This window comes from Cavia porcellus, unplaced genomic scaffold (genome assembly GCF_034190915.1).
Source record: "Cavia porcellus strain 051 isolate PalLab524CR breed Dunkin Hartley unplaced genomic scaffold, mCavPor4.1 scaffold_17, whole genome shotgun sequence".
In the NCBI taxonomy this organism is placed as follows: domain Eukaryota; kingdom Metazoa; phylum Chordata; class Mammalia; order Rodentia; family Caviidae; genus Cavia; species Cavia porcellus.
Genome location: NW_026947500.1, coordinates 74,490,715 through 74,518,665, shown reverse-complemented (window position 1 = coordinate 74,518,665; position 27,951 = coordinate 74,490,715). Strand labels below are relative to the sequence as shown.

Genomic DNA, 27,951 nt, shown 5'->3' with positions numbered 1-27,951 from the left:
TGCCGCTGAGCTACATCCCGAGCCCTTAAAAATGTATTTGTAGGGGTCGGGGATTTAGCTCAGCGGCATAAGCACCTGCCTTGCAAGCAGGCGGTCGTGAGTTCAATCCCTGGTACCAATAAAAAGGAAAAAGACAAAAAAAATGTATTTGTATTTTTTAATTTTCAGACAAGGTCTTACGGATTCATTACGTTGCCCAGGCTGGGCCAGGTGTGGTGGCGCACACCTGTCATCCTGGCACTCAGGAGGCTGAGGCAGGCAGATCACCATAAATTCAAGACCATCCTGGGCTACACAGTGAGATTCCTGTCTCAATAAAATTGTCGTCCAGGCCTGGGCACAAAGTTGTCCTCCTGTCTCAGCCTGCCAGAGTGGTGAGATTATAGACTCTGCCATCAAAAATTAAATAAAAGAGGGGCCAGGGGTTTAGCTCAGCGGCATAAGAGCCTGCCTGGCAAGCACGAGGTTGTCAGTTCGATCCCTGGCACCAAAAAAAAAAAATAAAATAAAATTTTAAAACTGAAAAGACCATAGGGGCTGGAGGTTTAGCTCAGCGGCATAAGCACCTGCCTTGCAAGCAGGCAGTCGTGAGTTCGATCCCCGGTACCAATAAAAAGGAAAAAGACCAAAAAAAAAAAAAAAAAGAAAGAAAGAAAGAAAGAAAAGACCTGAGTATGTAGCTTAGTACTCTCTGGGTTCCATTTCTACTACAGTAATCAATAAAGAAAAAGAAAAAAGGAAAAAGGAAAAGGCAAAAGCCAGGGGCAGTGGCACATGTCTAGGATCCCAGCACAGTAGTGCTGACGCAGGGACCTGGCAGCGAGTTCGAGGCCAACCTGAACTACATGGGGAGACCTTGTCTCAAACAAACAAATAGGAGGGGGAGGGGCAAAGGGAGGGAGAGGGGCAGAGGCCGCACTGGACGGCCAGGACTGAGCCCGGAGCCAGAGCAGCAGGGATTCACCATCAGCCAGGTCCCTGGGACAACCGCGGGGACGCGCTGCTCCCACAGGCGCGCACTTATGGAGTGCCTGCTGCATACCAGGCCTCTGGGACAGCCCGGGGTAGACAGGACTGTGTTCCTGGGTGCCCTCGCAGCTCCACCTCCTGGATCCGGGCAATCCGCAGTCGCCCCTCCCCAGGTCCCTTCCCCACCGTGGAACTCAGAGGCTCTTTCTAGCCCTTGCCCGGTGAGTGGCACGCTCCCTCTAGAGGATTTTGAGGGAATTGTTCACTATAGTGCCCTCTGCTAGGGCTCAAAATCGGATTGAGAGCAGGGCGTGGGGGTATATGCCTGTCATCCCAGCACTCCAGAAGCTAAGGCAGGATTGCTTGGAGTTTGAGACCAGCCTAGGTTACATAAACAAGTTCAAGGTCATCCTGAACTGCAAGTGAGACCCTATCTCAAAAACAAAAAAATATGACTGAGTATACACTTGGCGTTAGGTAGGGGACTGGGTATACAGTTGGCACTCAAAAAAGCTCTGCCCATGTCAAATGATACAGAGGGGATCGAGGGAGAGGAAATAGCTGGGTAGAAACATGGAGGGGTACCCCAGGAGACAGGTTGTGCGGGGGCTGGGGACATCACCTTCTGCCCACCCCGTGCTCTCCACCTCTGCTGGACCCACCAGCCTCCGCTGGCGCTGAGGTGGTCTGGCTTCCCCAGCAGGACCCCAGCCACTGTGCTGGGGGACCTAGTGCCTGGTTATGGGCTGGGGTTGCCTGGGCACCTGAGGTGTAGGCTCTCGTCTAGCTCGGGCAGGCTCCGAGTCCTGCAGGAGTTGCAATCACCTACCTATACTGGCGGCATAATGTGTCCACGCTGGGGCCAAGGCACAGAGCTGGGATCAGCTCCAAAATTACTGGACAGGTGGGCGTGGCTAATTGGAAGGGCGTGGCCAGTGTGGTTATAGGCGTGGCTGGTGAGGACCCAGCAGGCCAATGGGTGAGGAGATGGGCTGCTGAAGGGTGGTGACTGGGCGTGGCTAGTAGGAAGGGTGTGGCTAGTGGGGGCAGGGTTGGCTAGTGGGCGTGGCGGTGGGCGTGGTAAAGCGCGGTGATTGGGCGTGGCTAGTGAGATGGGGGTGGGACCAGTGGGCATAGTTCCTTGTTCTGGGAGGCTGTTCACCCAGCTGTTCCCTTGGAGAGCCTCTCAGACCACGGGAGCGGGTGGGTGACCCGCCCAGAAACTAGCGGTCCAGGTGTCCAGCAGGGGATAATTAAGTGCCACGTCCTTCCCTAGCCTTCCTCACATTTCACCCCAGCCACCTCGGCCTGGCCTGGGGACTGACCAGCTCGTTTCCGTGGCTCCCCAGCCCCTGGGAGACTCGGGCGGCCCCTGATCTCCGAGGCATCCTGCGGAGCTTGGACACCTCAGTGGTCCGCGGGTGCACCACGCGCCAGTCCCCCAGCTTGGCCCGCGCTAGCCCTTGTCCTGACATTAATAAGGGTGGAAACCCCCTCCAACCTGTCTGTCTGTCCTTTCCGCGTGTGCACTCAGGGAGCGGCCCAGGGCCCGGTCAGGGGGGCCCCGGGGGGCCGTGGGCTCTGGTCCAGCTCGGGTAGGCGGGTGGGGGGGGGACTTCCTGGAGGCGGCGGCAGGCTGGCTCCAGCGTCTCCTGCTGTGCCAGGCCACTTCTGCCAGGCTGGGCTCCTTTGCCGCCGCCTGGTGGCAGCCGAAGCGGCTGAAGCCCAGGCCTGTGGCTTCTCCAGGTTGTTTAAAATCTCAGCCGACCACAGGGCGGGGAAGCTCCGATTGCTTTAAAGCCCGCAAGAAGGTGAGGAGCAAACCCGTGCAGAGGCGCTGGGCTCTGGGGAGTTCGTGACCGCCCATGGGGACCTTGCTATGACCAGCGTCAGGGAGCAGGAGGAGACAGGGAGAGTTCACAGACAGGGCAGAAAGAAAACCACAAAAGGGGGAATGCTTGTCATCCCAGCACTCAGGAGGCTGAGGCAGGAAGATTGCTGCGAGTTCGAGACCAGCCTGGGCTAAAAAGGGAGCTCTAGGCCAGCCTGGCCTGCATAGCGAGACCCCATCCCAAAAAGACCAAAAAAAAAAAAAAAAAAAAAAAAAAAAAACCCACAAGGAGGCTGGGGGTGAGGCTCAGAAGCAGACCATTGCCTAGCAGGCAAAACAAACAAACAAACACAAAAGAAGGAAAGCCTGCAAAAACCTCCGACAGTGTTCTTTGTCTGGGCTGCTTAGTAAGGGTGCTTCAGAGGAAGGCTGGAGAGGGAAGCCCGGCCCTGGGGAGGCCTGGGCCGCGGGTCCCGGATGCAGATGGCTTTGCCAGATCGGCCAGGGCTGTTGAAATTCAGCCACGCCAAACCACAGGCATAAGAAACAGGATGCCTGGCACAAGGACAGAGCACAGCGAGAAACGGCTCCCGGGACCCCAGGAGGGGGTCCCTGCCTCTGGGTCAGCCAACAATTGGGGTCCTCAGCCTTTGTTATTTTGAGATGGGTTCTTTCTAAACCTCTGAGTTTCCAAGTGGGACTTAAATTTGGGATCCTCCTGCTCCAGCTTCCTAGAGTCCAAGGGGGACAGGCAGCCTGGTTTGTTGACTCCTTAGCTCTGATCCCAGGAACATATTCTCTCTCTCTCTCTCTCTCTCTCTCTCTCTCTCTCTCTCTCTCTCTGAGAGACGGGATCTTGCTATGTAGTTCAGGCTGGCTTTGAACATAGCCCAGGCTGCCCATGAGCTTGTGTCGATCCTCCTGCCTCAGCCTCCTGATCGCCAGGATGAGAGGTCTGCACGCCCTGCAGTCCCAGCAACACTCACTGAGCAGAGCCTCGCAGACAGCACTTCCTAAGCCAAGGCCTTGCGAGGTGCTGATTCTCTGAGATTTCCAGCAGCTCTGGGAGATGAAGTCTATTTTCATGGTTCCAGTTGGTTTTTTTTTTGTTTTTTTTTTGTCTTTTTCCTTTTTATCGGTACCGGGGATTGAACTCACGACTGCCTGCTTGCAAGGCAGGTGCTTATGCTGCTGAGCTAGATCCCGGCCCCTATGGTTACAGAGGAGAAACTGAGTCACAAAAAGATCAACTCGGTGGCCTGAAGCCATGCAGTAGCGACCAGGATACGAATCCAGAGTCCACACCGTTAGATGTCACTGCCTCTGAATCTGGCCTCATCCAAACCAAAGCCCCCAGAGATGACCTCTCTCACCCCTCCCCCTGCAAGTACAGCTCCAAGTAGGGCTGTGTGTCCAGCAGGTGGGCACTAAGTGCTCTGTGGCAGCTTGGATGCAGCCCTGAAGGTCTCTGCCCAAGGGGGAGAGGTCGATACCGCTCAGCAGGAGTCTGACCAAGCTGGGATGAGGGGCAGATGAGCCTGAGCGCCTGCTGCATACCCGGCTTGGAGACAGAGGCGGCGGTTACCCCGACAGAGAGCTTTAGGGGTTGGCATGTGGGGGGGATGCAGGGGCAAACGGTCCAGCCCTCCCCCCAGCTCTGGTGACCCTGTCCCCTGCCCATCCGTTGGGTCCTCCCCCACACCTTGTGCCCACTCGGGGACGTTGGTGTTGTAACAACTTTGGCTGCCAGGAATCTGCCAACTCCTGGCCTGGGCTCCTTCCCTTTTGCTCTAGCAGGGAGGCCCTCGGGCCTGGGCATCACCTGCCAGGTCATTCCTCCAGCCCAGACAGTGACAAGGCTCAACATAGCCCCAGGATGTCCTGGGGAGACTCAGACAGTGGACCAGTATCACTGGTGCCAGGCTTGGTGTGACATTATCCAGCTGCAAATGGAGGCCAAGGTTCAAAACCACAGCTCCAGGGGCTGGAGATTTAGCTCAGCGGCATAAGTGCCTGCTTTGCAAGCAGGCAGTCGTGAGTTCGATCCCCGGTACCGATAAAAAGGAAAAAGAAAAAACAAAACAAAAAAACAAAACAACAACAAAAAAACCCCACAGCTCCTCCAGCACTCAGGGAGGCTGAGGCAGGAGGATCTCAAGTTCCAGCCCAGCCTGGGCAGCAAAGTGACTTAGCAAGAGATGTCTCAAAACAAAAAATGAAAAAAGGCTGGGACATAGCTTAGCAGGAAGACCTGGGATTAATCCCCAGTACCTCCCCACCAAAAGAGGTGGCAGGCTATGCTGCCTGGGCCATGGGAGCCTGGCAGAGGACCCAGAGGAATGCCAGGAACAGCACTGGGAGCACTGGGAATGCTTAGTGCCATGGGGAAACTGAGGAGGAGGAGATCCTATCAGTCCCAAGGTCCAGGTTGCAAAATGACGGGATTTCCGCTGGAGGTCATGAGTTCGATTCCCGGAATTGAACAGGAAAGATACGGGATTTGCAGTTACATCTGAAAGCCGAATGAGCAGTGGTGTGTGTGTGTGTGTGTGTGTGTGAGTGTGTGTGTGCACACACTCACACACACACACACATCCTGGGGACGGAGCCTAGGGCCTCCTGCATGCCAGGTAGCTGCTCACCACTGAGCCACACCCCCAGCATTTTTGTATTTTGAGACCAGGTCTTGCTGAGTTGCCTGAGGTGAGCTCTAATGTGGGATCCTCCTGCCTCAGCCTCCTGAGCAGCTGGGATGAGAGGCCACCCTACCAGGGACTAACTGTGTAGCTAAGTAAGTTCTGGGCGGTAACAGGGACTGGTTTATGGTAAAGAAAAAAAGTTAGCCAGGGGTGGGGACGCACAGCTAGAATTCCAGCACTGGGAGGCTGAGGCAGAAGGATCATCATAAGTTCGAGACCAGCCCGGGCCACATATTGGGCTCAAGGCCAGCCTATAGTGCACGGTGAGACCCTGTCTAAAAAAGAAAAAAGAAAAAAAAAGGCCCCTTACACCAGGCATGGTGGTGACACGACCCATCATCCCAGCACTGGGTGAGGCTGAGGCAGGAGGGTCCCTATGAGTTCAAGGCCAGCACTACATAGCAAGACTCTGTCTCAAGGAAAAAGACAGACAGACAGACAGAAAAAGAAGGAAAAAAGGAAGGAAGACAGAAAGAGGCTGTTACCCGACATCCAAGTTTGTGTATCTGGACCCCGCCAGCCCTCAGCCCCCTTCGCACCCCGAGAGGAAGTGGGGGTGCCAGTGCCATGGGGCAATGTAACGGCCCCGCAGCCCCAGCTATAAGAGGCCTGGTGGCCGGGCTGGCCCAGGAGCCCTGGAACCCCAACCCACCATGGCCCGTGGCCGTCGCATCCCCAGGCCTGCCCTCGCCTACGCCCTGCTGGCTCTGCTGCTGGCCGGTGAGTGGTCCCTGCCCACGTGTCCGGAGTCCTTTCTGCGCTCCCGCCTGGTGGGGGGGGGGTCAGGATGAGAATCTGGGAGATAAAGGCTGCGGGTCCCAGCAGGGGACCCAGACGCGGCCTCTCTTCCCCCAGTGCCTCAGTTCCCCATCCTGCACCCCCAGGCCCTACACTGGCCTCAGACATCGTGGGCGGCCGCCCGGCACGGCCCCACTCCAGGCCTTACATGGTGTCCCTACAGCGGCGCGGGGGACACTTCTGCGGTGGGACACTCATCGCCAGGGACTTTGTGATGTCGGCTGCACACTGCGTGAATGGCCTGTGAGTCCCCACCAAGTCCCACCAGGTGGGACCCCTCAGGGCCTGTCCTGAGCTCCCCCACCCCAGAGCCACCAAGGACTCCTCCGAACCCTGGAGAAAAGAGGGGGTCTCTCACTGTGTAGCTCAGGCTGGCTTTAAACCCCCTAGACGAGCCAGGCTGGCCTCAGACTCACAGAAATTCTCCTGCCTCAGCCTCCCCAGTGCGGGATGGCAAAAGTCCAGGGGACCACATGGAGGAGGAGCTCCCCTTGCACTCCAGGCAGGGAAGGCGTGGTGGGTCTCTGAGGTCCCCTTGCCACCCTAGGCCCCAGGGTCACCCACCTTTCCCGCCCGCAGAAATTTCCGGTCAGTGCAGGTGGTATTGGGCGCACATGACCTGCGGCGCAGGGAGCGCACCCGGCAGACCTTCGGTGTGGAGCGGATCTTTGAGAACGGCTTTGACCCCACACTGCTGCTCAATGACATCGTGATTCTCCAGGTGCTGAGGTTGGGAGGACTTGGAAGAGGACCGGGGGACATGCTGGGGCCACATCGCGGGGTCTGGAATGACAGCCATGGTAGCAGGGTGGCTCGTTCCCTCCCTGAGTGAGCCTCAGTGAAATGGGAGGTTAATGCTTCCCTGGACTGCTGTGGAGGAATTAAATGAGATGATACTGTAGGAAAGGTCCCAGCAGTTGTCAGTCAACAAACTTTTTTTTTTTTTTTTGAGACTGAGTCTTGCTATGTCATTTTGGCTGGCCTTGAGCTCCAAGCAACCCTCCTGACTCAGCCTCACCCCGGCAGGTTTGGGTGGAGTCTCATTTTCTTTTGCATTGCCCATGTTTTGTTGTTTTGAGTGTCTGCTGTTTACTGCACACAAGGACAGCTCCCCACACTACACCATGAGCTCTCTTTGCAGATGGGAAACTGAGGCAGGGTTGGGTTCCTGCCTTGCAAGCGACCAGAACCACAGGGCGGCCTCAGATAGGGAAACTGAGGCTGGGTGAGGTCCCCTGTGACTCCCCGGCTCTTGGTCCCCCCACTGCCCAATGTAGCTCAACGGCTCGGCCAAGATGAACACCAATGTCCAAGTGGCCCGGCTGCCCGCCCAGGGCCAAGGCGTGAGGAACGGGACGCGGTGCCTGGCCATGGGCTGGGGCCGCCTGGGCACCAACCAGCCTGTCCCGAGTGTCCTGCAGGAGCTCAACGTGACGGTGGTGACGTCCCAGTGTCGCCGGCGCGTCAACGTCTGCACCCTGGTGCCCTGGCGCCGGGCCGGGATCTGCTTCGTGAGTCCCCCTGACCCTGTCCCCTTCCCAGCTGAGCACGGTCAGGCCTCTCGGGGTGGCCCGTGGGCAGCAGAGGGCGCCCCCGCCACCCAGCTGCTAAGTGCTCCTCTGCAGGGCGACTCCGGAGGCCCCTTGGTATGCAACGGGCTGGTGCAGGGGATCGATTCCTTCATCCGGGGTGGCTGTGGCTCGGGCTACTTCCCTGATGCCTTTGCGCCCGTGGCCGAGTACATCGACTGGATCAACTCCATCAGCCACTCCGGCCAGCCCAGCCCCCGGCCCCACCCCAGGGTGCCCGGGAGCAGGACCCCCTAGGGACGGGCCACCTGGCCTTTGCACATCCACTCCCCCAACGTCAAGGGCAATAAAAGCCTCTCTGTTTTGTACAGCGAGCCTGGTGTCTCTCTGGCCCCCCTGGGGTACAGCGGCTGGGGTGTCCCAAATACACCGTCCCAAGTGGCACCAGAGTCAGAAGCCACCCCCCCCACACACACACACTGTTATTTTGTTGAGCTGGCTCATTCAGGCCAGAGCTGAACTTACTATATGTCCCAGGCTATGCTTGAATTCGCAGTGATCCTCCTGCCTCAGCCTCCTGAGTGCTGGGATGACGGGGGCATCACCACACCCGCCTTTCTCCTTAAGTTTTCACAAAAAGGACCCATTTCTGGTTTTTGTTCTCTAGAACTTATAGGATTTTTTTTCTCACAAGAAAAAAATAAAAAGGGCCAGGGACACAGGCCAGGGGTGGAGCCCTGGGTTGAGGCTCAGCGCTGCAAAAGAATAAAAACAAAACAAAAACTTGCATTTCATGAGGAGACTGGAGTGTCTGACCCATGGGCACGGACAGGAGCCCTCTGTGGTCACGGGCGGTTACTGTGACACGCAGCTCCCGCCATCCTGAACCATGCCAGAGGCAGAGAAAGAAGAAAAGTGCCAGCTGGGTGTGGGGGTGCATATCATCCCTAGTCTTCAGCTCCCCAGGAGGCCGAGGCAGGAGGGTGCCAAGTGTGAGCTCACGCTTGGCAACACAGCAAGACCTGGCTCAAAATAAATAATAAAAGGCCTGGGGGTGCAGCTCAGTGCAAAGGCCCTGGGGTCAACTCAAGTATTAAAAGGAAAGAAAGAAAGAAAGAAAGAAAGAACAAACCAGAAAAAGCGGACTACCAGAGTTCAGCTGTGTCTCCTTGTGACAGTGGATAAGTCCAGGGCCCGCTCTGCCCCGAGGCACCTCCTTCCTCATTAGCCCCTGCTGAGGGCCGTGGTCCACCCCAGAGGCCTGTCCGTGTCCTCAGCGTCCCTGCCGCAGAGGGGAACGGGCTGCTCCATCTTGCCGGGCCCTGGGCCGCGGCCAAGAGCTGCTGTAATCTGACATTCTCACTTGCACAATCTGGGCTCTGTCCCGAGAGGCCTGAGTCCCAGATCTTCTGATTTGAGGCCCGCTTTCCTTCTGTGCCACATCCCCCGGCGCCCCGGCCCTGGCTCTTCTGTTAGAAGGAAACACGGGAGGGCCTGACAAATCACCTCTGTCTGCCTCTTTCCCTTTCTTTTCTTTTTTCCCCCCTCTGGCACTGGGATTTGAACCCAGAGCCTTCACACTGAGCGACATCCGCAGCCCATTGTATTTTGATTTTATCTTTTGAGACAGGGGCTCACTAAGTTGCTAAATATCTATGCTGCGCTTGGGCTGGCTACACTCCTGCCTCAGCCTCCCAGACGCTGGGATCACAGGTGTGCGCCACCACGCCCAGCCGTTCCCGACCCGAACCCTCACCCCACAGAGCGCCACTGTCTCAGACCCTGGGCATCAAATCCTGTGTCCAGGCTTCAGCCTGGGAGGGAGCTCCTCCTCTCACTCAGCCAATCAGAAGCAGCCCTGAGAATTTGGCTGCTATGATGGGACATTTTAGGAAGGCTCATAAGTTGAGTCTGGGGCCTCTGGGACAACAACAGGGGAGCCTAGTGGGCAGAGAAGCCATTAAAGAAGAAAGGAGAAACCAGAAATGGGAGCTTGACCTCATCTAGGCACCTGGATCAAACCATACCTGAAGGCAAAAATCTCTGTTTTCTTCAGTGATGCCTGCACCAGTTTTACATGTTTTATTTTTTTGTCACTTGTTTCTGACCATCTTTCCAGCCATCTCTACATTCTATCTTTGCAACTCTCTGCTTCTTGGGGTGTCAAATCACCCCCAGACCAAGGGCATGGTCCAGGGGCATTAGGAAGTACTCCCTGCACCCCTGGAGGAATTGAAGAAGGGCGGGGAAGATTAAGCAAGTTGTTTACAGACTTGGACCTCCAGCTGCTATTGTGAAATTTGGGGCTGGAAGGACACAGTGGCCTGGGGGACACGTGGGCTGCGGTGGGCACCCGGGCCACCTCTTCCTGGCCATCCCCAGGAGGCACCCCCACAGGGTAGGATCTGGCCAGGCCCTTTGGGACAGGAGAGACCCCTTGTCCTATTCCCAAGTCTGGCAAGGGGATGAGGAAATGGGGGGTAAAGGGGGTTGGGCAGGCAGGCGGGTTCCCCTTTCCCCAGCTGGATGGATGCCCTAGGCTCAGATGGGGCCCCTGGGAGGCATCCGCCCCCTCCACCCCCATAAAAGGCCCCCATCACACCCGGCTCAGTGTCCAGTCTGCGATTACCATGGCCCGCTTGGTGGTTCTGCTCCTTTTGGGGGCTGCGGTGTGTGGTGAGTGGGCCTGGGGAGTGGGGGCTTGGCCTGGGGTCCCCCAGTTTCACAAACGGCCAGCTTCAAAAGCCAAGGGGCTGCCGGGGATTTAGCTCAGTGGCAGTAAGCGCCTGCCTAGCAAGGGCGAGATAGTGAGTTCAATCCCCGGTATATAAAAAAAGAAAAGAAAAAAGCTAAGGGGCCAGGTGTGATGGCGCACGCCTGTCATCCCAGCACTCAGGAGGCTGAGGCAGGAGGATCCCTGCGAGTTAGAGGTCAGCGTGGGCTACCTAGTGGGTCCCTGTTTTAAGAAATCTGAGCCTTCAGAACTCTGAACTTTGTCCACAGCAGGAATCTACAGTTCTACCGTGGAAACTGAGGCCTGTGGGGCTTTCAGGGCAGGCGGGGGCATTAGGTTTTGTCGCCCCACTTTTCTTAGGTTTAATTTGAAAGTCTTAGATCAGGGCGTGGCGCTGGCATTTGGCCCAAACCCCACCAACGCCTGTGGCTCCATCTGGGGCCTCCACCGCCCTACTGGGTGTCTGCGTCCGCAGCTGCTGGGACTGCGCCCCACAGTGATGGGCCCGCGGCCCCAGGGCCGGGGGGGCCTGGCAGGAGGCTGCACCCTGGTCCTCACGGCCCTCTCTCCACCACAGCGGCGCAGCCCCGCGGCCGGATCCTGGGCGGCCAGGAGGCCGAGGCCCACGCGCGGCCCTACATGGCGTCGGTGCAGGTGGACGGCAGACACCTGTGCGGCGGCGTCCTGGTGGCTCCACAGTGGGTGCTGAGCGCCGCGCACTGCCTGGAGGAGGCGTGAGTGCAGGGCGGGGTGGGGCGGCCCAGAGGGCGTGGCCTTCCTGGCCGGGGCGTGTCCGATGGGCGTGGCCTTAGGCTGGGCTGGGGGCGGGGCCTGAGGACTGGGCGGGGCCTGCGGGCCGGGCACCAACCTCGGCCCCCGCCCCCGTCCATAGGGACGGCAAGGTGCAGGTGCTGCTGGGCGCGCACTCCTTGTCACAGCCCGAGCCCTCCAAGCGCCTGTACGACGTGACTCGCTCAGTGCCCCACCCGGACAGCAGTCCCGACACCATCGATCACGACCTCCTCCTGCTTCAGGTCAGCCCTGGCCAGCGGTGTCTCGCCCGCTGCGCTGCTTCCCCTTGGTCCCCATCTCGCCCCCACCTTTCCCCGGCCACGCAGCCCTGATGTAGCCTCCTGCCCCAACAGCTGTCTGAGAAGGCGGTGCTGGGCCCGCGCGTGCGCCCTCTGCCCCTGCAGCGCCAGGACCGCGACGTGGCGCCCGGGACTCTCTGCGATGTGGCCGGTTGGGGCGTCGTCAGTCACACGGGTCGCCGACCCGACCGCCTGCAGCACGTGCGCCTGCCGGTGCTAGACCGGGCCACCTGTAACCTGCGCCAGTACCACGACGGCACCATCACCGAACGCATGATGTGCGCGGAGAGCAACCGGCGTGACAGCTGCAAGGTGCGTGGACGCGCGGGGCGGGGCCGAGGCGGGGTGGGGCGGGGCTGCTGGGGCGGGGCTCGGTGAGTGGGCAGGGTTGCGGAAGGGGCGGGGAGAGTGGTCACGTGGATAGGGTAGCGCCAGGGAAAGGGTGGAGCCTGAGAAGGAGGACCTCCGCAAGGGGCGTGGCCTTAAGGGTGGGCGTGGCCCAGGTCGAGTAATGAGCAGGGCTCATAAATTGATTGGTTCTGATGTGGCGAAGCCCGAAGAAGGGGCGGGGCTGGTAAAGAGGGTGTGAACCAGGACTGAGAGGTAGGGCCAGTCCTGGCAGACGGGGCGGGGCTTGCAAGGGCACAGGCTAAAGGCTGGGTGGAGCTCGCAGCTGAGGGGCGGGGCCTAAAATAGAGGTTGGGTCTATGACTCTCTCCGACCCGTCCCACAGGGTGACTCTGGCGGCCCGCTGGTGTGCGGGGGCGTGCTCGAGGGCGTGGTCACCTCGGGATCCCGGGTGTGTGGCAACCGCAGGAAGCCGGGGATCTACACGCGCGTAGCCAGCTACACAGCTTGGATCGACAGCGTGCTGGGTGCAGCGGCCTGAGCGGGACTGCAGTAACGAGCCCAGGAGCCATAATAAATGCTTCCAGAGCTGTCTGGGTTGCCTAACTACATCTTCCGTGTGTGCACGAATTCCTTGTGTCATTTTATTTATTTTGAGATAGGCTCTCTGTAGTTTAGGTTTATCTCGAACTCACTATATAGCCCAGGCTGGTTTTGAACTTTTGGTTTCTGCCTCAGTCTCCTGAGTACTGTGCATACAGGTGTGTGCCACCATGCCCAGCTTTAAAGGAAATTTTTGGACAGATGCAGTGGCACATAACAGTAATCCTAGTACTCAGGAGGCTAAGGCAGGAGGATCAATGAAGCTGGAGGCCAGCCTGGGTTGCATAGTGAGCTCAAGGCCAGAACTATACAGCCAGATCCTATTTCTGCCTCTGTATCTGTCACACACACACACACACACAAATTTTGCATAAACAATGGATGATTTTTATACTTCAGGATGCATGCAGAAAATGCTGGTTATTTATTTTAAAATCAGCTTTTCCAGGGTGTCCTGCATTGTCCGGGACAGCACTGAGGACAGTGACGTGGCCCAGGCACAGTTACTGTCCAGCAGGCGATGTGTCTGGGTACAGGTGCTGCCTGGCTGCAAGCCCTATTTTATCACCACGGAGCAGGATCGATCCAGAGGCAGTGGGCAGCTCTCTGACCTGGGAAAGCAGCTCTCCCACCTCCCCATGGATCTGACGGCTGTCACTCACACACCCTGGAGACAGGAAGGACAGGAGCCTTCTCTGTGGCCCTGGGGACAGGCTGGGTCATGCAGGCAGGCGTGATGGGCTGATGTCACCCTGCATGGGCCCAACCCCACTCGCCCAAAGGAAGTCAGGGCCTGGGGCACTGGTGGAGGGCCTCTTGAGTACTGAGAGCCAGGGTGCAGAGTGACATGTGGGGTGTCACACCTGCTTGGCTCCAAGACCCCCTGGGCATTTTCAGCCCTATGCTGTGGTCAGGGGTAGCCATGGGGGTCTCTGGAGGAGGAGGTGGCTGTGAAGGAGGCTGACAGGTGTGCTGGGGAGCATCCTCTAAGCCTCCAAGAACTGTGCCCAGGGACACAGGTCAGGCTTCCCCACTGCTGAGCCCAGGCGTGGAGCTCCACAGAAATGAGATTGTCAGGAAGCCCTATGGTGGGGACATAGAATGTCCCAGAATGCCCACCTCATCTTGGCCAACTGAATGTTTCAGAAGCCGCCCACAGTGGCCATCCCCAATGTGTGACCTCCCCTTGGTCCCCACCCTGCCAGCTTGCCCGTGGTAGGAGGAGTTCCCCAGTTAGCAACCCAAACCAGGGATGCCAGGCCTGGTGGTGTGGGCCCAGGCCGAGGCCCAGGGGATGAGGCTGTCGCCTCCTGCCAGCCTTGGTGGCAGCAGGTGTCTACCTGACCCCAGGCAAAAGACACGGATGCCACTCCTAATGGATGTGGCCTCAGACCCAGTAAAGCAACAGCGTGGCATCAAGGGAGGTACAGCGACAGGGTGGGGATTGGAAGTGCGGCCTCTGCCTGGCCACACGCTCACAAACCTGTCCCCAAGGCTTCCTGGGGTGCCTGGCCCCATCACCCCACGGGGCTGCCCTGCCTGCGGCTCTGGGGTGGCTGCTCCCCAGCCTCACACTGACCTGGGCTCACATGCAGCCGGGTGCCCTGTGGGGTGCAAAGGACAGCCAATTACTGCATCCAGGCAGGGCTCGCCTGAAACCTGCGGGGGACTCGACACAATGACATAATCCATGACCGTGCTGCTAGGTGGCAAGCTGGACCTCTGGGGACGCAGGCCTGAGAGCTTCAGAGAGGCGGGGTGGAGGGGGACAGAGGAAGACAAGGCAAAGCGAGGAGGGGACAGATGAAAAGGACCCCCCCCCCGCCTGCTCTCAGCACACACCAGGTGACAGGTTCTGCGGACACAAGAGGGAAACTGAGGCACGTGGCTGAGCACCAGGCATTTTTTTTTTTTGTTGTCTTTTTCAGTACCAGGGATCGAACTCACGACTGCCTGCTTGCAAGGCAGGCGTTTATGCCACTGAGCTAAATCCCCAGCCCCACCAGGCATGTTCTAAGGGGAACATTACAAAAATAAAATAAAATAAAATATAAACAAATGGGAATACAGGGGCCTGATGAGCCCTCCCCCGCTGTTTTTTTTGGCTGAGGGACCCCCTAGGTAATCCCAGCTGAGGCCACCCTTCTGCCTCAGCCTCCTAAGTGCTGAAACCATTTGCTTGCCACCCTGCCTGGCTCCGACCAGGCTCCCACTCGAGGTCTCGGGCGCTCTGCACACGGGTGGGGCGCCCCGCGGCCCCACGGGCTGTGTGACCCGCTCTGGGCCCGACTGTGCCGTGGGCCGTGCTGGGCCGCCTCAGGAGAAGCTGAGGGGCATCTTCCGCCACAGCCCCCCGCACAGGCAGTTTTTGGTCCAGCGCTGTTCCCACTGCTTCACTGCGGTCGCCTTGTTGGGGGACTTGAGCATGGTGACGCAGCCACACCTAGGGACGGGCGGCAGGATGGGCTCAGGTGAGCGGGGGCCGCCCCCAGGCTGGGCCTCGCCCACAGCCCGGCGCCCGCCGTACCTGGCACAGGCCTTGCAGCCCTCGGTGGGGTAGGCGCCCAGGTGCAGCCGCCGCAGGTGGTCGATCTTGGGCTGGCCCGGAACCCTGGGGGGGGGGGCTGGTGTGAGGGGAGGTGGGGACAGCCAGGGCAGGGCCTCTGTCTACGGGGGTGGTGGCCTTGGTGGGCCGGGCGGGCTGGTGCCCTGACAGAGAGCCTGCTCCCAGGGGGGCCGCCCAGCACCTCTGCCACCATCCAAGCGGGAGGCTGGTATGGACCGCCGGGCTATAAAAAATGTCCAAGTGACCTTGCCTTTTTTGAGTACCCTAGACTGAACCCAGGACCTCTGCACTGAGCTACACCCCAGCCCTTTTGTAAATTTTGAGGCAGGGTCTCACTAAGCTGCCCAAGCTGGACTTTAACTAGAAATTCTCCTGCTTCAGCCTCCCAGAGTGCTGGGATGACAGGTGCACCACCAGTCAGATACAACTAAATTGAAGCTGCTTCCCTGCAGACGGGGTGGCTGCCACCACCACCTCAGGACCACTGTGCAGTGAAGATGGGGGTCAGCAGACCTGGGCACGCACCCCTACGGTGCAGGGATCCTGTGCAAAGGCCCTGGGTCCTTGGGAAGGAGGAACCCCGGGGCTTGGTGCGTGCTAGGCAAGTGCTCACCACTGAGCCACAGCCCGAGGCCCAAAGGAAGAAGCCAGGAGGGGAGCAGCCATGCACGCACAGCCTGGGGCAGCACAGAGGAGGGGCAAGCATGCACATCCCCACACGGCAGAAACCCGGGGCCGGGGCACACCTGGCCAGGCCGTCCAGTTGTGAGGTGGGGGTGCTGCCAGGCAGCATGGGTGCCTTGCCAAAGTGCAGGCGCACAGGCTGCTTGGGCTGCAGGCGGCTGACCAGCCCATCGCTGACGGGCAGCCAGTCCAGCGTGGGCACCAGCAGCTGGCTGGGCAGCAGGCAGCACTCGTCTACCAGGGCCTCGTCTGGCTCACTTGCTGGCCCTTCATCGCGGCCTGCAGGGCGGAGACATCGTCACCTGTGGTGGCCAGCCTGGAACCTCACCCACTGCCTGTTAGGACACACATGGACCTGTGCAGGGGACCAGGGTGCACCAGGTCCAGGGCCAGCTCTGGCCTGCTTTGCTGGGTGGCCCTGGGAAGTCCCTCCTAATCTCTGGCTCCAGTGACCTCCTTTCTAAAACAGGCCTTGAGCTGCTTCTGTCTATGGGATCTTCTGCTATGGTAGGGGGACCCCACTAGGGCTTGTATTTTGGTGGGGAGATGAGAGCAGAAGGCAGGGTGCCTCACAGCATATCCAGAGCTTGGTGAGTAGGCGGAAGAGCAGGGACATGCTGTCCTGCGTGTCAGACGTGGCTGTGTACACGGGCAGGCAGCTGGGCTTCAGCAGACCCCAGATGCGGATGACCACCATCAGCTCCCGAAGCATGCCTAGCGAGGTGCCATCCCGTAGGAAGCTGTGGCCCGGCCGCAGCGGGGAACCCTGTGAGGCAGTCGTCACAGTGAGCATGCAGTCCGGGGGACACTGGCTACTCCTGACAGCGGTATGTGGGGGCTAGGGACACCTCCAGATTGCCCGGTCAGTGCAGCCGGATTCCCTCTGTCCCCAGGGCTGGGATTTCACAGCTCCGAACCACCGTGCACCCCTCATACTTAGGGTGAGAGGCAGCAGAGGAGAGCAGGACCGCAGGGGGCCTTGGTGGGAAAGGTGGTGATAAAGGCGGGGCCACAGTGAGATTTGTGGGTGGGACTTAAAGGATAGGCGGGGCTACAAGGGGCGGGGCTACGAGGGACTGCGCACGCGCACCTGGTTGGGCAGGCTGGCCAGCAGGTAGAGCACAAAGTCTCCCACCCACTGGAGGAGCTGCTGCAGCGCCTGGAGTGTGTTCGTGTCCAGAACAAACTCCTCCGTCTTGAGGTTGATCATGACCTTATCGATGTCTGAAAGGAGACGAGGACAGGGTGGTCAGGGGCCCTGAGGTTCTTCAACCTGCATGGACTGAGCACCCTCGGTTCTGGCCCCAGCGTGGTGCCCGGCACCCGTCAGACGCCCGGTGGATGCCCGTGGGTGCAGCTTAGGATGACAACAGATGCCACCAGAAGCGTAGGCTTCTGATCAAACCAGGGTATCGCTGAATGAAAGCCTGTGCCTGGGTGGGATGGATACTTAAACAGCCGTGAAAAAGGCACCGAGGAAACAGCGTAGTGAGGAAGCGCTCCGCAGCCCCTGGGATGTACCGGGGACACACACAGCACAGGCCCAGGTGCCAGCGTGGGGGAGCACCCGGGATGCTGTGGCGTGTCCCTTCCAGAGCTGGGGACGGCAGATGGCCAGGGAAGTCCCATGCCACCTCCCGCCAGCCTGGCGGGCAGCGCCCCCTCTGGACAGCGAGGGAAAGGCCATGCTGGGCTCCAGTGCTGCTTTCTCTACAGGGTGCAGCTCCCACGCCTCCGCCTGCGCGGGCCAAGCGCACTCCCAGCACGCTACACCAGGGGCCCGGCCCTTTTTATGTATTTTTCATTTTCAGACAGGGCTTCAAGAAATTTCTCAGGCTGACCTCAGGCGGCTCTTCCTGCCTCAGCCTCCAGAGTTGCTGGGCTAACAGGCTGTGGGAGCCACTTCCCCCAGGTAGAATTTGAAATTTCTTTTTCCCCTTTGGCACTGGAGATTGAATTTATAATCTCATGCTTGCCATGCAGGTGCTTATACCCAGTCCCGAAATCTGAATTTTTAGGTAAAAAAGAAAAAAAGATTCTTTTGGAGACAGAGTCTGGGTATGTAGCCCAGGCCAGCCTCCAACTTGCAGCGATCCTCCTGCCTCAGCCTCCTAAGTCCTGGGATAACACGCTTGCATCGCCTTGCCCTTGGAAGCTTACTTTTTAAAGGGAAAGGTAAGCATGGAGCCAGGGTGCAGGCTCTGCCTGGCTGTCTAGATGGGGCGGTCCCAAAAGCATCTTGGGGTTTGCTCCAAACTCCTCCCATAATCCCAGGTGACTGGCAGCGGGAACCGAGGCGCCTGTCACCGCCCCACTCACCCGCATCGGTGATCTTGGCGCAGATCTCAGTCAGCCGGTCCCCGGGGCTCTTGTCGGGCGTGTTGAGGAAGTGGGGGCGCAGCAGGGACTTGAGGGTGGAGCTGATGGCCACCAGGAAGAGCTTGGTGTGGTAGTCGCACACGCGTGTCACTGTGCAGGGCGACAGCCTGCACAACGAGGCCTTCATGGCCAGGATGCGGGTGGACAGGACCTGGGGAAGAGGGCAGAGAGGAGGGGCTGGGGGCCGGGGACACCGCCCGGCCTGGTGGGTGCAGCACTGTCTGGATGAGACATGGGGCCTCATGTGAGGGCTAAACACAGCAAGAAGACCCGAAACCCTCCTGCCTCGGCCTCCAGTGTAGCATGGATGACAGGCATCCGGCGCCACACCTGGCTCACAAGACAGCTTCTAAGGCTCAGTGGTGCTGGGTACTGTGGGCCCTGGGAAGAGGGGTCTCAGGTGTCCCACTGAGGGGTGTCAGGACTTCTCCTCCCCTCTGCTCTCAGCCCTTCACTTTCCCTGCTGGCACCCCAGGGCACAGCTGCGCAGCCTGACCCCGCTGTTCTGGAGGGTCTCCCTGTGCAGTTCAGGCTGGCCTTGAACGCGCTATGTGAGTCCAGGTGGTGATTCTCCTGCCTCAGCTTCCCAGAGTGTTGGGATTATGGCCACGTGCCACCAGGCCCGGCAAAAATTAATTTTTTTTTATTAAAACAAAAATTAATTTTTGAGACAGGGTCTTGTTAGGGATCAATGAGTTTTCTGAGGGTGGGGGGTCCACTTGCAATTCTCCTGCCTCAGCCTCCCATAGTGCTGGGCTGACAAGGCCACAGGTCCACACCACTATGGGTGTGGACAAAGCACAGGTTTTTAAAGAGTCTGCAGCAGGTTGGAGCCTCTACACTCTGCACAACCTCATCTATCCTAGACTTAAGGCCAGTTCACCTGCTCCATACGGGCCCCTGCCACCTCGTCCTGCGCCCATGGCCTCCCCTGCCCGCTTATTCTCACCTGTCCGGTTGGCTCCCTCCCCCACCCCCAGGTCCCGCACTTTCAGCCCGCCCACCCGCCCACGGCCCCGCCCACGGCCGTCGCGGCCCCGCCCACCTGCTGCAGCGCCGCCTTCTGGCGTGTGTATTCCTCGTGCAGCCGCTCCACCAGGCTCTGCACCATGGCGGGCTGCACGTGCAGCAGGATGTCCCACCAGTCGTAGCCGGTCACCATGCAGTACTCCAGCAGGAAGAGCAGGTGCCGCAGCGCCAGGCCCACCTCCAGCGCGTGCCCCATGGAGGGCGAGATGCGTAGCATGCTGAGCTGCGGGGCGGCAAGGGCGCAGGTTTGCGGGGCGCGGGTCCCCCTGCCTGTCCCACCACCCCATCCCCGCCCCCGCCAGACCCCAGCCGCAGGGTGACGGTGCACACCTTCCCGTGGTTGTCGATGCCCACCAGGGCCAGGGAGGTCCAGGACAGCTGCATGGCCTTGAAGTGCACAGAGGGGCCGGCGGCACGCGCGCGCTTGATGGCAGGCTCGTCCACGGAGCGCGGCGTGGCCGAGCTGTAGAACACGGCCATGGTCTGCAGCGACAGCCGGTGCACGACATGGACGCTGCCGTCGTGGAAGGCCAGTGCCAGCCCTGAGGGGACCCGCAGTCAGCGTGGGCGAGGGCTGGGCGCGAGCAGCTATGGGCATCAGCTTTGGACTTGAGTTGGGGGTGGCCCGTCGGGGGGCTGGAGCCCCCCAAGTCCAGCAGCCGCTCGCCCCATACCCTTTACTTTGTCTTTTTTGAGACAGGGTCTCGCCATGCAGTTCTGGCTTGTCTTAAGCTCACTTTGTAGCCCAGGCTGGCCTCCAACTTGCAAAAATCCTCCTGCCTCAGCCTCTTGGGCTGGGCTGGGCTGACAGGCATGCGCCACCACGCCCGGCTATACCCTTTTAGACCCCCAGAACATGGTGGCTTCAGACCCTGCCCCAGCTGCCCCAGCACCAGGCTGGGTCCCAGCTGATGTGGGATCAGGTTAGGGATATGTGTTCCCAATGAGGGACCCTTCAGTGCAGCAAGATCAGGGCTCTGGTGAGGGGCGCAGAGCAGCCTGGGCTCCTGGAGACTTCGGACAGTGGCAGGGTTGGGGGACTGATGGCAGCCACCAACACTCCTGTGGTCCTGAGAAAACCACTGGGCTCTGCTTCTCCTTGAGGGCAGGCCGGTCCCCAGGGCCCAGCACACACCAGAGGACTGAGCCATCCTCAGAGGTGGTGAAGAGGCCAGGCTGATGCTGAGAATCTGGGCATGGCTTCCAGGCCAGAAGCTGAGTCTCCACAGTCCTCTGTGGGCTCCCAACAATAGGCCCTGAGCCAGCTGGGCATGGGCTGACACGGGGAGGCTGAGGCAGGAGGATCCATGGCAAGTTAAGAGCCCAGCCTGGAGAACTCGAGAGCCGTGGTGAGACGCCACACTTGGCCCTGTCTCAAAATTAAAAATTAAAAAAAGTGGCCAGGAGATGGCGCCGAGTGTGAAGGCTCAGGGTTTGACCTGCAGCCTCCCCCCCCCCCCCCCCACACACACACACGAAGGTCAGGCTTGGTGTGCTCTTTGACACTTGGGAGAACAGCCTGAGGTACAGACAGACCCCAGCCCCTTACAGTGGGGAACAGCACCGGACAGCCTTAGGGCCAGCACTGTGGCTGCTAAGTGCGGCCTGGGAGAGAGTCACCCCATGTTATTGATCTGTAACTGCTCTTTGCATATGAAGGCGCAAAGTTTGTGTCCCCCAGGCCAGCTGGTCACCCACCCCCAGGGGACCTGCTGGGGGCCACATACCGAGGCCGGGATAGAACTGGGTGTCACTGGCCACCTTGAGGTCAGTGTTGGTGAGTGAGATGGGCAGCTTGGGCAGTGCAACGGCCGACACACGGTCCAGGTCGTTGGTGGCTGAGAGGATCCGCCATTTGAGGATCATGGGTTGTTTGTCACCAACTGGAATGTTGTGGGACAAGAAAATAGGGTGACAGAAAGAAGGGGGGGGACTGACAAAGCTGTCAGAGCACCCCGCGTTCTCTCCTCCTGGTCCCATCCATCCTTGCTGCCTCCTAAGCAGAGGATGCAGGGCTGGCCCGGTGGAGTGTGCAGCTCCTCCGGCTGGCTAGCTCAGGGTGGCCGTGACCCGAGGCTGCCCATGGGACTCAGCCCTGATTTCATTTCCAGAGGGGACCCAGGGACGCTAATCGCTGAGCTACACCCAAACCCTTACATTATTTCTACTTTGAGGCAGCGTCTTCTAAGTTGCCTAGGCTGGGCCTCAACTTAGGAACCCTCCTGCCTCAGCTTCCTGAGCGGCTGTGATTCAGCACCCAGCCAGCCCTGGGTGTGAGCTGGTGGTGGGGACACTTTCCTGTCCCCTGCTGGTGCAGTGCCACACTGACCCGGAGCCAGAAGCCCTTCCTGACCCAAGCCAGCTAGAGGTGACATTGTGTTTCTTGTCACCTGCGAAGTCCTGGTTAGAACCCAGTCCCCCAGTCCACCCCCAGAAGGCTGTGTGGCATGAGAGCCCCATGCCCTCAGCTGGTAAAGCAGCAGCCTCCACGCGTGGCCTTCAGTTTTCCAGCACCTACGCATGGCAGTGGGGACAGATGTCCCACAGTGACAGGAATAACCAGGCCCGGCGAGGACAAGGAGCCGGTCATGGACTCGGGGAGGGAAAGCAGTGCCCTGCATCCCCAGCCCCAGCCTCCTTCCCGTGGCCTCCCAGGCCCTCAGAGAATCTGGCCAGCATCTTTCTCCAGGGGAAACCAAGGCCTAGAGTAGTCTCAGTGTCTCTTGGAGGACCTGGTCACGGGCAGCATGGGGAGTGTGCAGGGCTGTCACCAGGGCCTGGCCTTGTGGACCTGCGCCCTGGCCTTCACCCCAGCGTGGGTCACGGCCACCAGCCCTAGGTCACAGGTCAAGGGGAGTGGGGGGCCCTTGGGAAGGTGGCAGGGGCTGGCAGAGGCCACACCCCGGGACCGTGAGCGTTTGTGGGAGTGATGACTTCCTGAATGGGTGAGATGCGCCAGGTTCCCAGGACTGTGTGATCGGGCTTCAGGGGACACTGCCATTCCTGACCACGGCAGGGCCATGGCTGTGCCCAGCGAGGCCCAGGAGGCAAGGGCTAGTGGCCACCTGGCCCTGAGGAGCCCGGACCTCTGGGCCTGCCTGCTGCTTGGGAGGTGACTCAGGGTGACTCGGCTGGAAGGGGCAACCTCCCCTTTGCTCCGGACCACACAATGGGAGGTTTATGTAAAGGTGGCTGCCAGTTCAGGGGCCTCTTGACCCCGCTCATTAGCGGCTTCCATCAGCGCTGGCCCGCCCACCAGGCCTCTGCAGGGCCCATTAGCACTAATGGGCAGCAGGCGCTGTCGGGGCGGGGGAAGGGGCGGGGGAAGGGGGCTGCACAGCTCGGGCTGGGCTGAAACCCACAGGCTCCTCAGGGGGGTCCGGGAATCCGGGGGGTTTTGAGAACTGAGTGGCTTCAGAGCTAGGCATGGCGGGGACACCTGTAACCCAGGACTTAGGAGACCGAGGCAGGAAGAGCCCCTGGAGTTTGAGGCCAGCCTGGGCTACACAGGAGTCCAAGGCGAGGCGGAACTGCACACCCTGCCTCAGTGAATCCAAAGACCAGAACACGACTGAGGTGGCCTTCAGGGAGGGCTGAGGGTGGGCCATGGCTCTGGGAGGGACCGGGAGAGCAGGGCTGCTGCAGAGGGGCCAGGGGACGCAGCCCCCACAAATCCACTCAGCCCCCTCCCCGCCCCGACCTCCTCGTGAAACTGGGGTCTCGGAAAGATTACACCCATTTTAGGCCACGGTGTCCCCCTGCGGTCCCGAAGCCCTGCTGGGGCCACAGCCTCACCCCGGACCTTGGCACGGCCACTCCCTGGGCTGGACCTGGGCTGCTCCCCCCTTGCTGGGTGATGGGGGCACGCAACTCCTCTTTCGGAGCCTGTCTCCTGCGCTCGGTGGCCAAGGAGGACAAGGAGGGCGGAGTGAACAAATGAACCTGCACAAATGAAAACCTAGCGGCCGTCGGGGTTGCTGCCTGCCTTCCGTTCCCAGCCCCCAGCGGCCCCCAACCCCCACCCTCCCCAGGGCGGCGGGGCCTCACCGGCGGGCGCGATCTGCTGGAAGATGTTGTTCACCGGCAGCCCCTCCTTGCGCAGGGACCAGCACTCCACCAGGCTGCTGGTCTGGCTGGACGCGCACAGCAGCACCTGCGGGGGACAGGGGCCTGGCGTCCTGTGTCCCCTCCCCACCCACTGCGGCCTCTCCGGAGACCGCGCATGTCACCACTAGGGGGCGCTTCCCGTGGTGGGGGGAAGGCCGAGACACCTGCGGCCTCAGAGATTTGTGGGAGCACAATGGGGTGTGGCAGGCTGAGCAACAGCCTCAGCGGCACATCTGTCCCATGGGTGTGGTGGCCCATGTCTGTCACCCCAGCTTTTGGGACACTGAGGCAGGAGGACTGCCATGATTTGGAGGCCAGTCTGAACTACACAGCGTGAACTCTTCTCAAAAAGAGAAAAAACAGCCGGGTGCGGGGGCGCGCGCCTGTCATCCCAGCACTCGGGAGGCTGAGGCAGGAGGATTGTTGGGAATTCGAGACCAGCTGGGCTACACAGTGAGCTCAAGGCCAGCCTGGACGGCATAGGGAGACCTCATCTCAAAGAGAACAAAAAAAAAAGACATACAAAACAAAAACAAAACCAACACTGTCCTAATCCCAGGGACCAGAGCACCCGTCACCTCCTGCAGCAGAAGGGGTGCTAATGGGGTCATTCTGACTGCCTGGGGCTCGGGGGTATGGGTCATGGGATGGCAAGGGGCACCGCTGGCTCTGCGGATGGAGGATGGGGCTACAAGCCAAGGGCTGCGGGCAGCTCCAGGTTCTCCCAGACACCAGGCCCCGCCCAGCGCGCCGGCCCCCACCTGCTCGGACATGTCTCGCGCCAGGAACTTGAGGTGGGTGATGGCGGGGAAGCGGTCCTTGCGGTGCGGGTCGGTGGTGCAGCGCATGAACAGGGAGGGCAGGATCTCGGTGTCGATGCGGCACTTCTCGCTGACCACGCTCACGCACACCTTGTAGAACTGCACGGGCAGCGCGCTGCTGCCGTCCGCCGTGGCCACCACGATGTTCCCACCGCCCGTGAAGGCGATGTCGGCCAGCGCCACACGGCCGCGCAGCCGGCACAGGCTCTCGGTGGACGTCAGCACCTGGCCGCTGGGCTTGAGCAGGGACACGGTGACCAGCCCGCTGACCGTCACGGCGATCCAGCCCTCCATGGGCTTCCCGCCGAACAGCGTGAGCGAGGGTGAGAACTTCACGCGGGAGAACTTCTCGCTGAAGCTGGAGGCGCCGGACTGGGGAGCGGGAGGGGGCTCGCTCAGCCCCTGGGTCACCGCGGGCACCCCACGCCCCTCACCCAAGGGCAGCACCCCGGGACGCCAGCGCACAAGGCAGAGGCGGCATGGTGCTCAACTACGGCCTCGCAACCTGGCACCATCCGAAATGGGCATCTCCTCCTTTCTAAGGTCCAAAAAACGGCTTCCGTTTACTTTTGCCATAACAGGGATTGAACCCAGGGCCTCTGCACTGAGCTCCACCCAGCCCTTTTTATTTCTTGAGACCAGGTCTTGCTAAATTGGGAACCTGCTCATTTCTCAGCTGGGGTAGCTGGCACCGCCTTCTGACTTGGTTTTTTTTTGTTGTTGTTACCAGGCATCAAACTCATGACCTCACATTTGCCAAGCAGGCACTTGGGCCGCTGAGCTAAACCCCTGGCCCAGGTTTTGGGGTTTGGTTTTGTGGGGTTTTTTTTTGGTGGTACTGGGGATTGAACTCATGACCTTGCACGTGCCAGGCAGGCGCTTATGCCGCTGAGCTAAAACCCCAGCCCAAAGTTTTGGTGTTTTTAACAAATTTTTTTTGGTTTTTCTGAGGTAGGATTTCACTGTGGTTCAGGTAGGCCTTGAGCTCATTTTGTAGCCCAGGCTGGCCTCGAACTTGCAACAATCATCCTGCCTGTCAGCCTCCTGAATGCTGGAATGACGGGTCTGAGCCACCATTCCCAGCTTGAACTCAGATTCAGAGTTTGATTCTAGGTGTGAACCTCGTCCAGAGCTCACAGAGGAACCTAGGACGCTCACACTGCACAGCAGACAGGATGGCCGGTGGGCAGTGGGGCGCGCATCTTGCTGGGGCCACCTACCTTTTCCACATGCAGGGCCAGCTTGACACCATTGTGCAGCCAGGACAGGGCCACGATGGGGTCGCCCTCCACCAGGCTGCCCACACGGCTCTCCCAGCTGTTGGCCAGGTGGTCCACCATGTTCCAGCACTTGATCTGCCCATCGGCATCAGCCGAGAGCAGCCGGGAGCCTGTGGGACAGAGCTACGTCATGGCCTCCCTGGACGAGAGGACTGAGCCCGAAAGGCAGGACCCACAGCTCGGGGACCTGCAGACCCAGGCTCCCAGCCTCACCTGACTGGTCCCACTCCAGGCAGGTGATGGCCTCGCTGTGGCCCGAGTTGATGGAGTGCACGTCCCAGGGGTGCTCGGTGTCCAGGATGTGGATCATGCGGGTCAGGTCTGGGGGGGATTGGCCATGGTCAGCCCTGCCACCTGGGCCTGCCAGAGGAGGCCGAAGCCCATGGGGTGGTCCCTGTGCTAAGGACCACAGCTGAAATGTAAGGAACTGGCCGCCGATGTGGCTTCGAACATGCTTTTGAAAGGGACACAGAAGCCAGGGGTGGTGGCGCACACCTGGCCCCCCCATGCTCTGGGAGGCCGAGTCTGGAGGGTTGCAAATTGCAGAGAAGCCTGGATGGCTCAGTGCGACCCACTCTCAAAATAAAAACTAAAACTGGGTTTCAGGCTGAGGCCTAATTTCCAGCGCTATAAATAAATACATAAACAAGACACAGACAATGAAACGGGAAGAAAATGACCTCAAAGGCTCCGAGTGGGCGCCTCCCTCTCCGTCTCCCTCATTATCCTGAGCCTCTGTGCTTTGTGACCCTAACAGCTCCTATTACCAGAGCAATGGCCAGGCCCGCCAGCAGGGGCCTGAGTCACCGAGTCACCGTGCCCTAGCCAGTCCACCCACGGTTGCCTTCACCAGGGCAACCCCAGGTCCCAGGCATGGGAGGGCTCTGAGCCTCTGCTTCCTGGAGGTGACAATGCCCAACCCCCAGTGCAGAGGGACGGGGCTTAAGACCCTGGCTGCCCATCTCCGAAGGCGCAGGGAGCAGCGGGCTGGGCAGGGACCCACCCTGGTCATCATTCCGCAGGTCCGTGGTGAAGGCGATGAGGTTTCGGCATGACCATGCACAGGCCAGGGGCACCGAGGGGCAGTGGGTGCTCTTGGGCCATTTCTCCCACTCGCACACGTATGCCAGATCCATGGTGCCCACCGTGCCCAAGGCCGTTGCTGGCTCCTGTCAGGGGCAGGGATGATGCGATGAGTGTTATACTGGGCTGCCCGGAGGGAACTAAGGACAGCATCAGCCAGTGCAAAGGTCCAGGGGTCACATGCAGCCTGGGCTGTGGCCAGATTTAAGCGTGGCGATTTTAGGACAAGAAGGTGGGGGGACGTTCCCGGGCCTGTGGGTGTCCATCCTCCACCAGGTGGGAGCCAAGAGGGCGGACACAGTCTTAGGTTTCTGCAGGCCCTTCAGGCTGCACTCTCCAGGGGCAAATCATGGAGGGTATGGGTGCAGTGGGGGACAGGGAGAGGTCACTGCCCTGGTGCAGGGGACAGCAAGGGCGGAAGGGGGTCAGGAGAGACTGTGCATGGACGCTGGGTCTATTCTGAGGGGAGAGCAGAGGCTTTGAGGACGTAAGGGGCAGGGCGGGAGGGGCAGTGACTTTCTAGGGACTTGGCATCAATGGGACAGCATCTCCCTGCACCACTGCAGTGGCCGGGGGAACACAAGTACTCTGACTCATTTCGCTCAATACCCCCCGCGCCGTTGCTTCTCACCCTACACGTCGCACCCTGGACCCCAAGCTCTCATCACAGGCCCCTTAAACAGCCTTCAGGCCCTGCCCCCAACACGCTTCCACCTCCAGACCCCGCGATTCCCCGGTGGGCCACAAACTCCCAGGTTGCACCCAGGGACCCAAGACCTCCAGACCCCGTACCAAGTTCTGCGACCGTCCCTGCACCCTCAGCTCTCTCTGTCCTGCTCCCAGACACTCAAGGTCCTCAGACCCCACTCCCCGACCCCAGCGTGGGCATCAGTGCGGGTCTCACCCCAAATTCCCGCCCAAGGCCCCACCCCGAGCTTCAAGTCGCTTACCCAGGATCCTCTACGGCCGGCCCCGCCCCCTGACCTGTAAGCCCCGCCCCGCATCCGGCAGGTCCCGCAGTAACTTCCAGGGGCCGCGGATGCCGTCCGGAGGCCGGCAGACCTCTCCAGGCCGCCACAGTTACGCGCTCACCTGGCTGGCACGAGCGCCCAGCCGAGCGGGCGGCCGCGGCCCGTACTCGCCCCAGCGGCCCAACTCCTGTGCCGCCATCTTTTCCGGACCAACGAGTCGCCGGAGCGGCACCAGGGCTTCGCAAAGACCTGTGGGATGGCGATGGCTCCAGCACAGCTTGACTTCTTGGATTATTTGCATATAGAAATTCCCAGCAGCCACTGCAGTTATATATGATAGAAATGAAAGACATTTTATGAACTTTGACTAATTAATATATTCAGTTTTTCGATGTTTGGATACTAATAGTATAAAAAAAAGCCAGTGAA

At 60.0% G+C, this 27,951-nt stretch overlaps 3 protein-coding genes across 10 annotated transcripts; 2 read left to right on the top strand and 1 right to left on the bottom strand.

Moving 5' to 3' along the window:
• Nucleotides 1-2,617: 2,617 nt before the first annotated feature.
• Nucleotides 2,618-8,194, top strand: LOC100724414 (neutrophil elastase). 3 transcript variants are annotated; one of them, XM_003460887.4, is made up of 5 exons: nt 4,228-6,219; nt 6,384-6,540; nt 6,877-7,018; nt 7,575-7,808; nt 7,923-8,194. In XM_003460887.4, exons 1-5 carry the CDS (start codon nt 6,153-6,155, stop codon nt 8,121-8,123), a joined length of 801 nt encoding a protein of 266 aa, XP_003460935.2. In that variant the 5' UTR covers nt 4,228-6,152; the 3' UTR covers nt 8,124-8,194. The 3 variants fall into 3 exon arrangements, with proteins under 3 accessions (XP_063085310.1, XP_063085309.1, XP_003460935.2); XM_063229240.1 differs by lacking the exon at nt 4,228-6,219 and adding an exon at nt 2,618-2,780 and having other exon boundaries at nt 7,575-8,194; XM_063229239.1 differs by having other exon boundaries at nt 3,924-6,219; nt 7,575-8,194.
• Nucleotides 8,195-10,342: 2,148 nt separating this feature from the next.
• Nucleotides 10,343-12,610, top strand: Cfd (complement factor D). Its single transcript, XM_013145622.3, has 5 exons — nt 10,343-10,502; nt 11,138-11,294; nt 11,453-11,594; nt 11,706-11,963; nt 12,385-12,610. The coding sequence occupies exons 1-5, from the start codon at nt 10,457-10,459 to the stop codon at nt 12,538-12,540; spliced, it is 759 nt and encodes a 252-aa protein (XP_013001076.1). The 5' UTR covers nt 10,343-10,456; the 3' UTR covers nt 12,541-12,610.
• A 2,041-nt stretch (nt 12,611-14,651) lies between these two features.
• Med16 (mediator complex subunit 16) lies at nt 14,652-27,799 on the bottom strand. Of its 6 annotated transcripts, none has more exons than XM_003460889.5 (15): nt 27,644-27,799; nt 26,472-26,637; nt 25,682-25,789; nt 25,409-25,578; nt 24,129-24,560; nt 23,308-23,413; nt 20,988-21,143; nt 19,591-19,802; nt 19,277-19,483; nt 18,172-18,382; nt 16,943-17,076; nt 16,426-16,618; nt 15,915-16,131; nt 15,130-15,213; nt 14,652-15,045 (listed from the first exon to the last, which is right to left on the bottom strand). In XM_003460889.5, exons 1-15 carry the CDS (start codon nt 27,719-27,721, stop codon nt 14,919-14,921), a joined length of 2,601 nt encoding a protein of 866 aa, XP_003460937.2. In that variant the 5' UTR covers nt 27,722-27,799; the 3' UTR covers nt 14,652-14,918. The 6 variants fall into 6 exon arrangements, with proteins under 6 accessions (XP_003460937.2, XP_063085276.1, XP_063085278.1 ...); XM_063229206.1 differs by lacking the exon at nt 27,644-27,799 and adding an exon at nt 27,502-27,633; XM_063229208.1 differs by lacking the exon at nt 27,644-27,799 and adding an exon at nt 27,536-27,559.
• Between the last annotated feature and the right edge of the window lie 152 nt (nt 27,800-27,951).